General features: G+C 38.5%; 2 protein-coding genes across 22 annotated transcripts in view; one reads left to right on the plus strand and one right to left on the minus strand.

The window, feature by feature from the left end:
- The window catches only part of CFAP96 (cilia and flagella associated protein 96), a 101582-nt gene extending 86935 nt beyond the window's left edge, over nt 1-14647 (plus strand). For all 3 annotated transcript variants that reach the window (XM_064149009.1, XM_064149011.1, XM_064149010.1), the window contains one exon: nt 12903-14647. The gene's annotated coding sequence lies outside the window, so the exon portion shown is untranslated. The remainder of the gene's footprint in view (nt 1-12902) is intronic.
- Nucleotides 1-15311, minus strand: part of SORBS2 (sorbin and SH3 domain containing 2) — a 146245-nt gene that overhangs the window by 12008 nt on the left and 118926 nt on the right. For 7 of the 19 annotated variants that reach the window (XM_064148998.1, XM_064148999.1, XM_064148990.1 and 4 more), the window contains 7 exons: nt 12552-14105; nt 9544-9635; nt 8392-8438; nt 6972-7086; nt 6744-6872; nt 5080-5283; nt 968-1849 (listed from right to left, as the gene is read on the minus strand). In XM_064148998.1, the coding sequence (XP_064005068.1) occupies nt 1097-1849; nt 5080-5283; nt 6744-6872; nt 6972-7086; nt 8392-8438; nt 9544-9635; nt 12552-14105 (2894 nt within the window). In that variant the 3' untranslated portion in view covers nt 968-1096. Of the gene's footprint in view, nt 1-967; nt 1850-2374; nt 2663-3020; nt 3114-5079; nt 5284-6743; nt 6873-6971; nt 7087-8391; nt 8439-9543; nt 9636-12551; nt 14106-15311 lie in introns of those variants that run through there. The other 12 variants (XM_064148991.1, XM_064148988.1, XM_064148994.1 and 9 more) reach the window with 7 other exon arrangements.

Genomic DNA, 15311 nt, shown 5'->3' on the forward strand with positions numbered 1-15311 from the left:
GAGGGAAGCAGCAGACAGGGATGTTGTAGGAACAGAGTGAGAAGTTGGTGCCTTGGCAGAATGAAATGGAAGATTAGAAGACAGGTGGAAAGGAGGATCAGAGTCTCCTGATGTTCCCCCAGAAAGCAGAGCTGGCTTAAGTGTTTAAGAAAAAATAGATGTAATTATGCTATAAACCCAGCTGTGAAGGATGTAAAATGCTCAGCAAGGAGTCATATAACCAGCCAGAAACACGATGCTCATTTTACTATTTGCCCAGTTTTTGGAAGAAAAATCTTCCCTTGAAACAAGCTGCCACTTGTGGCTGTGGATTTCACCTCTCTTCTTATGGTTTTGTCCTGGTGTTCTTAGGTCAAGTAAGGGTAAAGGTAGTCTGCAAAATCTTTCTAATTAACCAGTTTTATATTTGGCCTAATATCATCCTAAGTATCTGATTTACACATTTGTGCTAGCCAAAGTCACTACCTGAAACGTCTGGACAGAAAAAAAATTGTGTCTAAAACTCTGCCTAGAAATGACACAAACTGTGTGGTGATATGGTGGCATTTAAGGGCCAGCACATATTTGGGATAGTTCAGTGCTGTGCTGTCCCAAAGAGGAACTGGGAAGGGCTTTAGGGGTAAAGCATTTGTCTAACTGCCAAACATAATCTGATCTGTTATTATTAAGCCACATTCTCGTAACAGAGTCTACTATAAATACCTCATCTGGTGAAGTGACATGTGTGAAGTACAAACCACTGAGTCTCTGCAGAGGAGGCATGTCCCTCCCTCTGAAGGCTTTGGATAGCACTTGCCGACTGCAGCCTCTGGCTCGGAAAGGATGGCATATAAGGGGAAAATGGTTCACTTGCATGTCACATCGAAAGTTCTATGGCAGGTAACAAGGACAGGAGGGAAAGAAGTGTAGTAGATACACCATAGAAGTTAAAATGGTGTATATGCCTGCTTCTGAGAAGGAACTATCCCTTAACACTGCCAGCTTTTATCAAATGCAATAGTATAAAACTGTGCCTGTGCACAATACAAACATGTCAGTACAAGAAAAGGCAGAGAATGATACTGTTATGTGAACAGAAGCCAGTTTTTTTCAGAAATTAAAATACCTTATCCATAACTGGTGATGTGTATCCTTCATAATGTACCAGAGAGTCTTCTCCACTTGCTATTGGGAATTCTAAACTGTCACTTCCCAGATCCTCCTCTATATAGAGTCTTGTCAGTTCTTCTGTTGTATCTTGCAGTTCTGATTCCTGAAGCTCGGACCAATCCCCTATATTAACTGACAGATCTGTGGTACAGATTTCCTCTTCATTTTCAGCAGTTGCAGCTAGCATTCTGGAGATCTGGCCACCTTCATGTGGCAAAGGGATGTTACAGATAGCACCAATATTTTCACTTTTTCTTGTAGTATCTGGCAAGTCTTTAGGTACTTCAATAACTGAGGAGTTAAGTATACCACTCAAGTCTTTATCTCTTCCTGGTTTGATGTTGTTGCTGGTATGCTTATATGCTATGTCAAGAGATGAGCTGGCTGAAGGTGAGACAGAGGCAGAAACAAGAAAGGACAGAGGAAGAGCTGTGGGAGACTTGAGAGACACCTCTGTATTTGGAATAAGGTGACCTGGGGAGATTGGTACAGATTGGGATGCTGTTAATGCCAAGGAATCAAGTTCTTCCAAGTCACAAAGAAAACTGTCTGCAAATGGTGGAGGTGGCATGCTTGAAGGTGAAAAGCCAACAGTCCTTGAAAACCAGTCACTAGTGGCAGCCGGGAGAATCTTTCGATCAGTGTGTGACCAAGAGGAGGAAAGGTGTCTGGAAAGTGGGGACAGTGCTCGAGAAGGCAACTTTGAAAATAAGAAAAACATGGGAATTTAAATAAATAAGCATGACCAAGAAGTAGGATATGAGTAGATGGGAAAAGAAAACTGTCTACAGCATCATATGGATTATGGGGTATCATTTCAGTCAGCACGAGTGTCTGAAATCATTACTACATGAATCAGAACATCAGGAAAGACATTTGAAAGGTGAAACTGTATCAGGTTCTGGCTTGGGGCTTAAATGTCAAATATTATGACATATCTGAATCACTACATTCATGAAGGCAACCTGCATTTGATCTGCTAAAGTTATGTTACTTATAGTGCTCTGTTAGTGACCCTGTCATGAGTTATTAAATCAGATGATTAATATTAATGTAAGCATCCCCAAACCATTACTGTTGTTCTCAGAATAGCATTTTCAGAAGTACGCTTCTGTGTCATTAAGTATTTCTTCTTAACTGTAACAACTGGGGCGATTTCTAGTTATCCTAACATTAGTTCTTCCACTTTTTCTTCCTACTTCTGAGAAAGTGTTTAAGAAACATCTTTAATACATTGCATACTTTTATTAAGGCATGAGCAGTCGCAGAACCCATTCTTTTTTGCCTTTTCAAAATGACATCAGTATTTGTGGAAGGTACATTCACTTCTAACTGAATGTAGATAGTCAAATATGCTTTAAAATATCAACATACACAGGAGTATATTTTGAGTAGCATTACATAATATTGATTGAAGTATCCTTCTGGTAAAAGAAACATGCTTTTGTGAGAACGAGAGACTGGCGAGTCATACGAACACAGCATCAGTGGATATCCATTGCTTCAGTAAATACTGAAAATGCATTTTTGTTACTATTAATCACCAAAGTTAAAACTGGGTGAAAAATATTTTGATCTCATTGTTAGACTTATCCAGAATAATTAGGTGTACATCTCTTTTCATTATTTACTTTAGACTTTAAGCATTATTCTAGAATAGGGTAATGATTTCAAAATGTCACAGAACTGGGAGGTTAATTTACTTACCTTCTGCTTTGAGTTTTCTTGAGGCAAAGAGATTTACTTTATATTTAGACAAACCTTTGTTACAGAATCTTCTCTACCAAAGTAAATAGCATAGATTGATACAATGCAGTCTGCTGAAGACGAGCGAGGCTGTTACAAGCAATAACCCAGTGTCTCTTTCTCACCTTTTTTCTTGAACAAGGGCCTCTAACCTGTGGTTTTAAGGTCAATGCTGAGGGGACATTACCAGTTTTTGTTTCTTGTGGTTACAGGCTGCACTAAAGATAAAAATACAGATGGTGTAGGCCCAGTTAAGGAGTGAAAAGTTTGCTCCCAACCAGTATTGCTTATTTGTTTTTGTTGCCATTAAGCTGGAGAAGTTTAGTGCAATTGCTCTAGCAGCAAGACTGATATGTGCTTAAAAAACTCCATTGGAATAGGAAAAGTGGTATCAGTAATGGTGGTAAGTCTCATGACACCCTCGGGACTACCGAAGTTCTTCTCTGTAGCCAGGAACAAGGTGTCTTTTTGCATGGTACTGCTGTTTCTGAACACAGTTCAGAAACTTGGTGTCTGTTTAAAAGTGCTAGCAGAAGCTCTTCTCTCCCTACTTCTGCTAAAACCAGATGATTACAAAAGTTTCCTATGTTACAAAGAAAGCTTCCACATTTTTACCCTACAGAACTAATTTAGTAACTAACAAAACACGTGATAGGACAGGTTTGTAATTTCAGATTTAAATGGTGTGAAGCATCACCTATGCTCAACAAGGGTTACGGTTGTTATACAGACAGCAGCTTTAGCTGGAGGATGCATTAAGAGACAAGTGTGTTCCATAGAGAATGGAGAAAAGACATCTCCAGATGCAGAGAGACAGCTGTAATATGGAGCACCTATGCTCATACTTGACATTCCTGCTGGAACTTCTTGATTCCTGTAGTAATAAAAGGCCTTAGCTTATGACTGTCTCAGTCTGCAGCTAAACAAGTTGATGCTATTTAAATTCAACATTTCTTTCCAGAATGAAAGAGAAAAGAGCTAGTTCTGTGTTGTGACACGTTCTGGGGAACCAGACAAGACTTGTTCTAGCAACAGTCTAAAACCAGCTACTATTGTTTAGTTGTAAGCAGAGGCCACTCTTGTCTACAAGAGTGTCCCCAAAGCTGCAAATAAGTGTGGAACTTTTCTCAAAGCTGAGGCATGTAAATGAGCACCAGTAGGCAAGTATAGGAAAGTAGAAAAGGAGATAAATCCAAATGAATCAAGTAGAGGTTGATAGCAGGATAAGAAGTTTATAATTACACACAATGCCTACTGGCCAAGCCAAAGAGGTAAGCAACAAAGAGGAATATCTAGCAAAGTTTTCAACATCATTTGTGACAGATTGATCACGTGGTAATCATGGTTTGCATGCAGAAACTTTTGTAGTTTCTATCGCTCCCAAAGAGATTAAGGTCCCTGCACAGGTGACTGAAAACTCACAAGCAAATGGTAAATAGGAATGCAGGAATCTTTCTGCAGACCCTATAGTATGATTTGTGGTGGTTACACAGACTAGGGAGGAAAAAAAAATCAGAACCTATGAAAGATATTTGGTGTAAAAATTACAACTACAAAGGTCTGAATTCCAGTTCATGGACAACGTGGTGATATTTGCTTTGCTACTAAATGAAACAATACTGTCACTATTGTCACACCACTCCAAAGAAACTCTGCTGTACCAACAGCCTTCTTCTAGTGTGTGAATCGTAAGTGGAGGAAGGTTATAGTACAGAACCATTAGCTGCTCTCTGAAAGGCACAGAACTGGTCTTGGCAATCTCTGTCCCCACACAAATTGCCCTCTCTTGCCTTTTTCATGCTTATAGGATGGCAGACTTTTAGAACAGCTATGTTATGGAAATTGCCTTCATATTGCACTATGAAAAGAATGCTAGACATATCCTTAATGCTCAAATTCTAATTCCCAAATAAATGTTGTTCTGTCAGCTTGGGTTTTCTGCCCAAATTCTGCCTGGCCCTACTCTCAGTAATTGAAAAGTTAATGAAGAAAAGAACAAAAGTCCTAGCAGACTACTAAAATGCTTTAATAACAAGTTAGTAATCCAATTCTATCTATACAGGAAAGAAAATGTAGTATACTTAATACATTAAATTACACATTTTCTTACATTAATAAAGAAATTACAAGTCCTTCTTAACCAACCCACTCTAGGCAGGATAGCAAAGGGAAAAAAATCCTTACCTTAGTTGAACTTAAATGGTGTATCCTGTCGCTAGAATAGCTTTGGGGTATTGGAGGATCAGGGTAGTCATCAGCACCTTTCGATGCATTCTTTTTGATGACTTCTACATAGGAAACAGGGAAGATGCCTTGTCTGTTGGTTCCTGGTATTTTACCTTCATACCAGTTTTGATCAACGCGCTTAAGAAGAATTACTCTGTCTCCCTGAAATGCATTATGAAAATAAGTCATCAGTGGATACATTGTAAGTGAATTTTTTGAATAGCAGATATTACTTTAACACACAGTACTGCTTTCCCTGCAGTGCTTTTTCCCCATCAGTCCTGAGAATCATCTCTGCTTTCATGTTTCTCCTCCCATTTATAATAGAATCATAGAACTGTCAGGGCTGGAAGAGGCCCCAAGCCCCCTGCCATGGGCAGGGACACCTCATACTAGACCCAGCTGCCCAGAGCCCCTTCCAGCCTGGCCTTAAAAACTTCCAGAGATGGTACTTCCACCACCTCCCTGAGCAACCTGTTCCAGTGTCTTACCACCCTCATGGTGAAGAACTTCTTTCTGACATCCAATCTGAATCTACCCACTTCTAGTTTTGCTCCCAAGCACCATTTCAGCAAAGCAGGAGGCTAGTCATGGACTGCAAATGCTAATGGTTTTACCTCAGGAGACTGTCATGTAGTCTGCTACTCTTGGTTGGGAGATTAATATTTACACTTTTCTTTGGAACATAACCTGTTTTAACTGCTGGCCAAGCTATTAGTCAAGACCCTAACTTTGATATGCAATAGTGTATGCTTACTCTTACTTCAAGAACAAAACACTGATTAACTTTTATGAATTCTAATTCTTAAAAAAATAAATAAATTAAGAGGCAGAACTTTCCAGTGGACAAGAATGATGTACTACTTTGTTATTGCACTAGTGAAGTACTGAAGTTTCTCCACAGTGGTAATATTCCAGTTTCTCACAAAATTCAGAAGTTAAACATTGCTTTGCTCACATACAATAAAGTCTAAGCACCAGGATGTGTACAGAACAGATAAGAGCAGGCTGTATAAAGCAGACTGTTAAATAAATGCAGCATTTGCAAAACCTGCTATGCTCACAAAAATAAATCATAGAATTATTTGCGTTTGAAAGGACTTCCAAAGGTCAGCAAGTCCAATCCCTCTGCAGTGAGCAAGGACATCTATTAGATCAGGTTGCCCAGAGCACTGTTGTGCCTGATTTTCAGTATCTCCAAGGATGGGGCCTCAACTACTTCCCTGGACAACCTGTTTCAGTCTTCCACTGAAAGAGCATAGTATTTTCTGTATTTCTCTATTTCTTCTATATGAAAAACTTACTGTGATAATTGTGACAGCAAGAAATAACTATTAAGAAATAGTATGGATAATGGAGGTAGAAACTAGAAATCTAGGTGGTGGGCAGTTAGCAGATGTTTGCATATGCTAACCTACCACAATACAGTTTACATGCACAATGTATTTATTTGCAGGTAGCTGTGAAAGACTGCAAGCCAGTTAGATACTAGGTTAGTAGCTTCCTATCATTATCAAATATTGAATGCAGAGTGCACCAAAGCAAACTATAGACCTATATATTAATTCTGTGTAGCAGTAGACCTATGACAGTATTTTTGTAAAGCTAGTTCTAAGCGGTACCTTTCGAAGTGATAACTCCACATTTGTGTCTGCATTGAAATTGTATTTGGCAACAGCTTCTCCAATCTCTCCAATCTGTGCAGGGGGAGGTGGCCTGGCAGGCTGTGCTTTTTCTGGGGGAGAAAGTTTCTAAGAAAGAAGAGAAAAAAGCCATGTATTTTAATAATTTTCATGAAGTTTATGCACCCATTACCAAATTAATTCAAGGAATTAAAACAGAGAACAAACCTCAACATAAGAAATGGGGAATATTCCAACTCTTCCATGGTGCTCACCCTCATACCAGTTTTGATCAATTTTCCTGAGGATATAGACAGTATCTCCTTTCTTAAAGGACAGCTCTCTGTAACAAATGTATTTAGATCAGGTATTTACAGCTTTACATTTAACTCTTCCACCTGCATAGTTTCTGAGATCTTTACAGTTTGGAACTGAAATAAAACGTAGCAATTAAACATTTGAAGAAAAAGTGTCAGAGCTGTGGTATAATTTTATCAGTTGATTACAGCATATAAAATTAAATAATTGAAGTTTATGAATCTCAGGTACTATCTGTACATTACTGAGGGCTGATTTACCCTGTGATTCCATGGAAGTATTGCTCTTACTACCAGTGCTTTTGGTATTGGATCTGCATGAAAATGTGTTGCCTTCCTGATTGCCTGTTTACATGCTGCCTTTATGACAGGCCTCTGAGGGGGTATTTGGTGTTCTGTATGAAATCAGTAGCGAGAACTATAAAAGATATCCCATCTCTCTATGGCCTATTACTACCTTTTTGCAGCAGCATTCCTTGGCTTGCTTCTGCTGTATGCATTTTTCTTCCAAGACAGATGTTCAGAAGTGTGAAGAACACAGCATTCTGTTCTCACCATTTCTGATACTCAGGGCCTGTGATATGCTTAATATTGGATACCAAAAAAAGAGGAAATTATCCAAATCATTAAGAATATTTTCAGATCCTGGACTGGGAGTTACTAGTTGTATCGTCCATTTGGTTTTTCAAAAGCTAATCTGCTGTTCTGATAATCCAAATTAGGAATTTTCTACCAGAGATAGTTTCTGTTACTTTGGTGTCAATATTTGGCCATTTCTAAAGATTGAATGCTCTGGATTAATAGCAAAAATTAAATAACAGGCTTTCTACCATGACTCTCTCATATCTTAAACCAGTCTTTCCTGACTTTCTTTTTCTTAGGGACCACTGTAGTTTGTCATGGTGTGGGACATACCACATCCTGCAGAGAGCCTGTGTATATTAAGGCAGGGAGATGCTGAAACAATACACAGAATATTGCTAAGCACCCTATAAGAGTATTTTAAGCACGGCTCCTTGCGTCACTTAAATACAATTTACAACTAACTGTTCCATGGGTGACGCTCGGGACTTGTACTGCAGAAGGCTGAGACGTACAGCCATTCATGTGTTCAAACAAACAATGAAGAGAACAACAATTTAAGGTATTTTTATTACAAACTAACTCCTCACAAAGTCTGTTAATGCATACTGCTGTGGCAGCAAGGAGAGACCTCTGCTTCCGCAGCATTTGCTGTTGAAACTGCCTTAACCAGCAGTTAGTTATCACAAGTGCTAGAAAGAGTTTTCTCAAATTACGAATTCTTAAATGAACAGAAGTCCAGTACTTACTTAGAAGTCTGAGCTTTAAAGTCATATACAGCTCTAGCTGGCAGTTTCTGAAAAGCAGGCAAAGTGATTAATATATTCAGGTAGTATTGCTATACAGTAAATACGTTTCAGCTTTTTAATTGTGACCAAGATGCAACAGAAAAGGATTTGTGCCTTACAGTGCTTCCTGCAGAAACAGGTCATTAAATACACAGCTTCCTTTGTCAAGAAGTTTAGGTGTTTGTAATCAAAACTCTTAACCAAACTGCAGTAATATAACCCTTCTAAGTGAGTTGTAGCCACTTCTGACCTGTAGCACTAAAGTAGACAGTGCTAAGAGGCCAAGGGCAAAAAGCTCAAATATCAGCAGTAATAAAAAAAATACAGTACTCTCTTATGCTGCCATTATTTTGTGCAATACAAATGAATGGACAATTTTAACAACCTGCAGTCTGTAGATGTTGGTTAATATGCATTTACTTTGGCTGAATAAAATCCGTGAAGCCTGTATGGAAAACATTTATAGATCTAGATCAAGAAATATTCTTGATCTAGTCCATTTCTTTTTTTATCGTTTATGCTATACAGTGATGCTCTTTGTGACTCTAAAGTCTGTATGCTTGCTTCCATTTCCTCTTCCAAAGCATTAAATTAAGCAATCACCATATAAGTACAATCACCAACTGCTACAGAAATCAGGGGTTGCTCCTAGGGTAAGAAGTTTTGTCTAAAACACTAACAACAGTTTTTGGGTTTGCTTTTTCTGGACAAAAGCAATGGTAAAATACAGATGATGTTTGTACCAGTTTTGAAACTTCTGAGGCAGTTTCTCTTTGTAACACTGGTTCTCAAAAGAGCCTTTCTCCAGCCTCATCTACTATTTTTTGTTCCCAGCACTCATTCTGGCCACTTTGCCAGAGCCTATCAATGCTTAGTAAATTTATGTCCATAAGTAGGAGATAGGGCTTATACAAAGCTTGATAATCTCTGAATTTAATTGAAGTACCGATCTCCTTAATAGAAAAGAAGGATGATGTCCCACCTGATGCTATAAATAACTGTTCCTCTTATCTGCATCATTACAGTGTCTTAAAAACAACACAAATCTTGTCTGAGATATGTTACCAATTTTGCATAAGGATAGTGCTGCATGATTTTTCCTTGTTTCACTACCTCTTTGTCTGTAGTTCCTCTTCTCTCCCTTGGAGTACATCTTCCCACATCAGTGAAAGCAGAAGAATAACTTCCAGGAGATTCCTGGTCTACTGAAAACAGAAATCATGTGAAACTATTGTAAATTAAACAAAACTATTCAAATCAGTGATTCTGCTTGGTTTCATTTAGGGGGTGAGGAGATACTGAAATGTATTATTTACCTTTAGAAATTAGAATAAAGCACACATGATGGCTAAAGTGCACCTTCAAAGAAAAGAAGATACTAACTCTCAAGCTAAAGGCAAGGCTGTCCTCTGATCCACTGTAGAAGAATGTATGCTAGAGGGTCAGGATGGCAAATTATGCCTCCTTGTATGAAGGGATGCATCCCTAATGGACCAAATGGAAGACATGACAGCAGTACCAGGACTTCATCAGGTTGCACAAAACTGTTTTAGAATGTCAACAATATAAAAACAATTACATGCACAAAACACTATTGAAGCATGCTTCAGTGAGAGAATAATGAACAAAAAATGTTTCCTCCTAAGTGATCTAAGATAAATTTCTAATTTAACAGGGTCACATGTTAGCCAGCACAATGGAATTGAAAGGGATGTTACTTTGTAAAAGCAATTCTGGTTTATGAGATGGAATACAAATCAGTAATCACCAATCTGTGTGGCAGATTTTCTCTAAAGCACAGTTTAGCAATGTTTATTTCAGGGAAGTATACTATAGGATGGTGAATACATATTTTCATGTTTTAATGAAAGTAAAATAATCTTACACTCTTTATAGCTTTATAAGTTGGAATTGACAAGAAAAAGTAGCAGAATGATTTCAGACTAGAAGATAAAATGAACTGCCTCTTGACTTCTGGGATTTACTGTTTTGGTTTGCTACTGCCACACTGATGCCTGCCCATGGAGACACATGACTGATATTTGTCTTTCTTTGACTTCTTACACACAATCTTTTCTTACCAAGCTCATGTATTTCTACAGAAGTACAAATGGAAACCCAAAGAATTGAAAGCTTCTTGTCCATTATGTTTGGGTCTTAGAGAAGAAAGATGTAAATAGTCTCCAGTGGGCTGTTGGCCAAGACAGAACTTGAGGCTACTGATATATATACAATGGAGGCAAAACAAATGTCACTGGTTGCAAGCATATCATCACTAATAAGTATATCACCACCATAGTTCTGGACAGCTTTCTTGATATGGCATGCATCTGAGCTCTATTGTTTATGCTTGCTGCACAAACCTAAAGATGTAGTGTCTCCAAGTACATCTAGTCTTTTTTTCTGTAGCAGGAGGAGAAGGGCACGGGAGGGAAGGAGTGAAAATGAAGCAGTTTTCGGATGAAATAGTTCTTGTATTTTGAAACAGCTTCTTAAGCCATCAATATTGGTAGTTGTCAGTGCTTTTTTCTATGTCCTTGCAGGAGCTCTGTGTGGATGGTGGCTGTAAGAGGCACACACAGATGCTGCTAAACATGAAATTTCATTAGAAGTAGACTCAGCCATGACTGGTGCTGATAGAAGTCAATGAAACATTCTGCTACACTCATTCTCCACGCTACTTTAAGGATAAAAATGTTGACAGAGTGTACCACTTTTCTCATGCTGGGCTCTTTCCTATCTGCAGAAGCTGTTAGGAATCCATGTTTACTCTGCCCTGTGGATTTCCTTATTTTCAAGGACTGGAAAATTCTCATTATTTAGCAACTGTGATACGTGACCAGTACAATTTTCAACAGCCTCAGTCTCATTTTGTCGTACTGCCTGTCAGGATTAATCATGATCAGACTTTACATATGGCTAATTCAATTCTGGACTGTGTTTTATAGCTTGCTTTTTTAAAAACCAGATTCTTTGTCCTCATTATGTGTATTTTAACTAGTCAAGACAAGGTGGCAACAGCTTCAGTTCTGCTTTGTCTTGAAATATGTATTTAGTAGTGTGGTACTTGCAAACATCAAAGATAAAAGGTAACTAAGAGGTGTCTGATCAAATATTGTGTAACTGATACAGTATAGATCTCATATCCATTTGTGATTTCAAGAATATCTTTGTATTTGTCATTAAATTCTCACAGAGGACTTAGTGTCTAGAAACAGAATTCTTTAACGTGGTAATGTTTCCATTTGAAAAGAAAAATAATTATACACTTGCCAAAGACATTAATCTGCATCATTCTGGCATATGCCCCTGTGCATTCTTTCTGTGAACCTAGTTGGCTTCCTTTAGTATCACAAGGTTAAACTTTGAAAGCATTTTAAGATCAAGCAGTTCTCTTCAAAAAGAGAAGCAGAGCAACAAACAACTCAAAGCAGTAACTTTTAAACCAGATCACTGTCAAGAAAATTTTTTTTTAAGTTACGCTCTCCCTGACAATTTCATTCAAGTTTTGATTATTGCAAATTTCCTTTCTAAGAGAAGAAGAAATTTCTTAAAACTTCAGAGATATATTAAAGTTCTATGAGAAGAATCAGTTTTGTAGCCACAGAAATTGGAGACTGTATTGTTTGAGCAATGGAAATGGAAGCTGCATAAAATGACCATAAGGTCTATTCACAAAAAGTAATACAAAGCAGCAGAATTAGTGTATTTTCATAAGAATTAAGAGCATTTTTATCACTTACATGTTAAAAAAATATACACTATAACATATTTTAGATGCAGTAGGGTTTTTTTCTCCTAAATAATAAAAGAAAAGCTATCTGCAAGGTCTTGCTGGGGAAAACCCCTGCATTGCTTAATTTAATAATACCACGTCAATCTTTAGCACTAACGATCTGTTAACTGAAATACAGCATTATTCTAGCTGTCCAAAGAACTGTAATTTTGTGAATAGACAGCAAATTTATTTATTCTCATCACCCATGTAAAAATGACATAATTATGAATTTTGTGGGGTGGAAGTTTCTTACAGATGACACAAAAATGGAATGAGAAAGGGTGGGAAATACAGGGAGTAAGGCTGGGTAAGTAAATGACAAAGAGGAAGAAAGTTAATCCACCTTGGAAACACAGTGCACTATCATTGTTGTTAGTTGCATCCATGTCTGGAAAAGAGGCACTAAGAGGTAATCTTCCACAATCATTCTGGTACAAGGGGCAATGGATAGCACCATCTTGAGGCAGTGGATGAAAAGGCTGGTGCATTGGTCTCTTTTTCAGAGCTTTAAGAGATGAATTCCTTTCTGGAATATCTGGAAGCAGCTCAGTAATAAGTCTGTGTAATATACTGTTGTCGGGTAAGCTGCCCCTTCTTTTCTCAGCTTTAATTTGGTCACAGATGTCTTTAAGTGCAGAATCTAGTGCTTCAAATACAGATGACTTGCATTTTTTCTTTTCACTTTGTTTTTTAGGAGCTGCACTTTTTTTTCGCCGGAAAGGCACTGGACTGACTAGGAATGCTATCTTAGAGAGGCCAGATTCTGCCTCCTGTCTCCTTGGATCCTCAGTGATTTCTTGTTTAGCCCTTTCATGTTTCAACATGGTGGTGAAGCGAGTGTAGGATGCTGGACATCGCCCTTTGCAGGAGCTGATGAGATGCCTGTGGTGGTGGTGGTGATGGTGATGGCCTGATCCATAAAAGCTTTCAGATGATGTGAAGGAAAAATGGTCAAAGTCACTTTCACTGCAAAAGGATGACCCCTCTATTTGGATAAAGTCACTGAGGTCAGAAACCACTCCATCTTGGTCGCTGTCTGAAAAATCCATATGCGATCGTGGTGGCTCATCGCTGGTCACTTCAATATGAATTGGCACCAGAGTTTTAGATTTGTAGCTCCGTTGTACCTGAGTTGGATGTCTGCCTTGATTTTCTTCTTCCAGCAAAGATTCAATAGAGAATCGCCTCTTTGGACACAAGCCATTTTTAGGAGGCTCTAATGTAACAGTTGACAACATGTCATCACCTAGGTTCGGCATCGATTTTGACTTCTGAATTAACTTTTCGAATTCAGATATTCTGGTTGGCACCATGTCTCTGGGCACCTCTTCAGTAGAAGACTCTCTCCAGCCTTGAAGAATACCTTTGTGCTGCTCTTTTTCATACTGCAGTATTCTGGACTTCACAGAACAAATCACCTCAGAATTCATCAAGTCCTTGCGATTGATGCGGTGCATCTTTTTGTACATTTTTAGGAAACCTGGGGCATCATGTGCAGATCTGTGACGAACTCTTGACCTGCTACTGCCATGGCCCTCAACGTATGGGGAGGCCCAGTTCATAGAGCAAACTTCTTTGGAGTCCTCCTCACATAACAGAGAGCCCATGCTTTCAGACTTGGCCTGTGCATCGGGAAAGCTGTCGCGGTCATCTGTTAAAAGATCGTCACAGCTACGAGATTTTCTCTTTGGAGAAGCAGTTTCTTCTGTGCTGCTCCAGACTTCTGCGTTCTGACGAGTCATTTGCCAACCATTCTTGTAGCTGACTGCTCTTCTTGAATCATTTGGAACAGCTAAATGTTGTCTGTAAGTGCTACAGTAATCTAATTCATTTGAGGTGTTGTGGTTGTGCACTGAATAATTTAAAAGGGATGGATATGCTTTGCTAATATCCCCACCTTTATAATCCATAGAGCAGCATGGTAAAAAAGAGACATTGCCAGAAATTAAAAGATTCAGAAAATTGAAGTTAACGTCAGTAAGTATTAGAAAGACAAGAAAAGAGACAGCAATTAATGCATCTACCAGCTTAGGTCAGTAAATAGGTTGCTTCAGCCTGGAGCATCAGAGTTAATAATTATTTTCCATCTGTAAAAATCTACTCATGATAATTTGAATATCAAAAAGAATACTTCATGAATTATGGAGATGTTATCCTTTCCACACCCCCCACTTCCAACCATACCCTGCCCCTCCCTCCTTCCTTCCCTGCTAAAGTAACAAGCATTAATATTCATTCTGAAGCAGGTCAACAGACAATAAAAGCTGCAAAGGATTTAAAGATGAAGCCAAACATCAGATCTAGATCACAGTAACTTTTCCACCTGTGCATTCAGAAAGAAGCTGTTCAGAATTTTTGAGCTGTATAATGGCTCAGAGAGTTCACAGCAACTGCATATTCTAAGATAATTAAGATCATATATAAGATCAAATGGAAAATTTCTCCTAGTTGTTCATAGGTAGCTGCACTTTCCCTGAAGGGAATGATCTTTTTCTACAGCCTATGGAGGGCAGCTGAGGAAGTGCTATATTGGTGTGAGGTAGTTTAGAGTTAACATTAATAATTTTAAATTATAAACATAGAATAGGAAAAGTCTAGAGATGTTGAATAGAAAAAAAAGGTTAAATCAAATAGAGGATTGGTTATAAAAAAAAATATAGATAAGTCTATATCATTTAATTTGCTTGTCGGACTAGGATAAAGTCTGCTGCAGAAACTATTCTGTTCACTGCCTCCTCCTCCTCCTCCTCTTTTCCCCACACTGGCTGATCTTGCATAGTTACCCTAACCTTGGCTGAGTAGGTGACAGCGGGGCCTGGTTTTGTCTCTGTCGGGGAGAAGGTGGCTGCCAGCCTCGTCTGAATTTGTCCGGGGGGGATCTTTGTGTTATTTCTGAATTGTAAATACATGTGAACGTATTTTGTACATATGCATTGTGTTATATGCTTTCAGGTTTTTAGTTTTGCTGTAAATATAGTTTTATCTTGCTTCCAAACCTTCTGAGCTAGTCTGGTGATTTTATTTTGGGGGGTAATTTTAACCCTACCATAGGATTCAAAGGAAGATGTACCAGTTTACTGAGCCTAACCAGCGCAATGACCCC

The sequence above is a fragment of the Pogoniulus pusillus genome, chromosome 9 (genome assembly GCF_015220805.1).
Source record: "Pogoniulus pusillus isolate bPogPus1 chromosome 9, bPogPus1.pri, whole genome shotgun sequence".
Classification (NCBI taxonomy): domain Eukaryota; kingdom Metazoa; phylum Chordata; class Aves; order Piciformes; family Lybiidae; genus Pogoniulus; species Pogoniulus pusillus.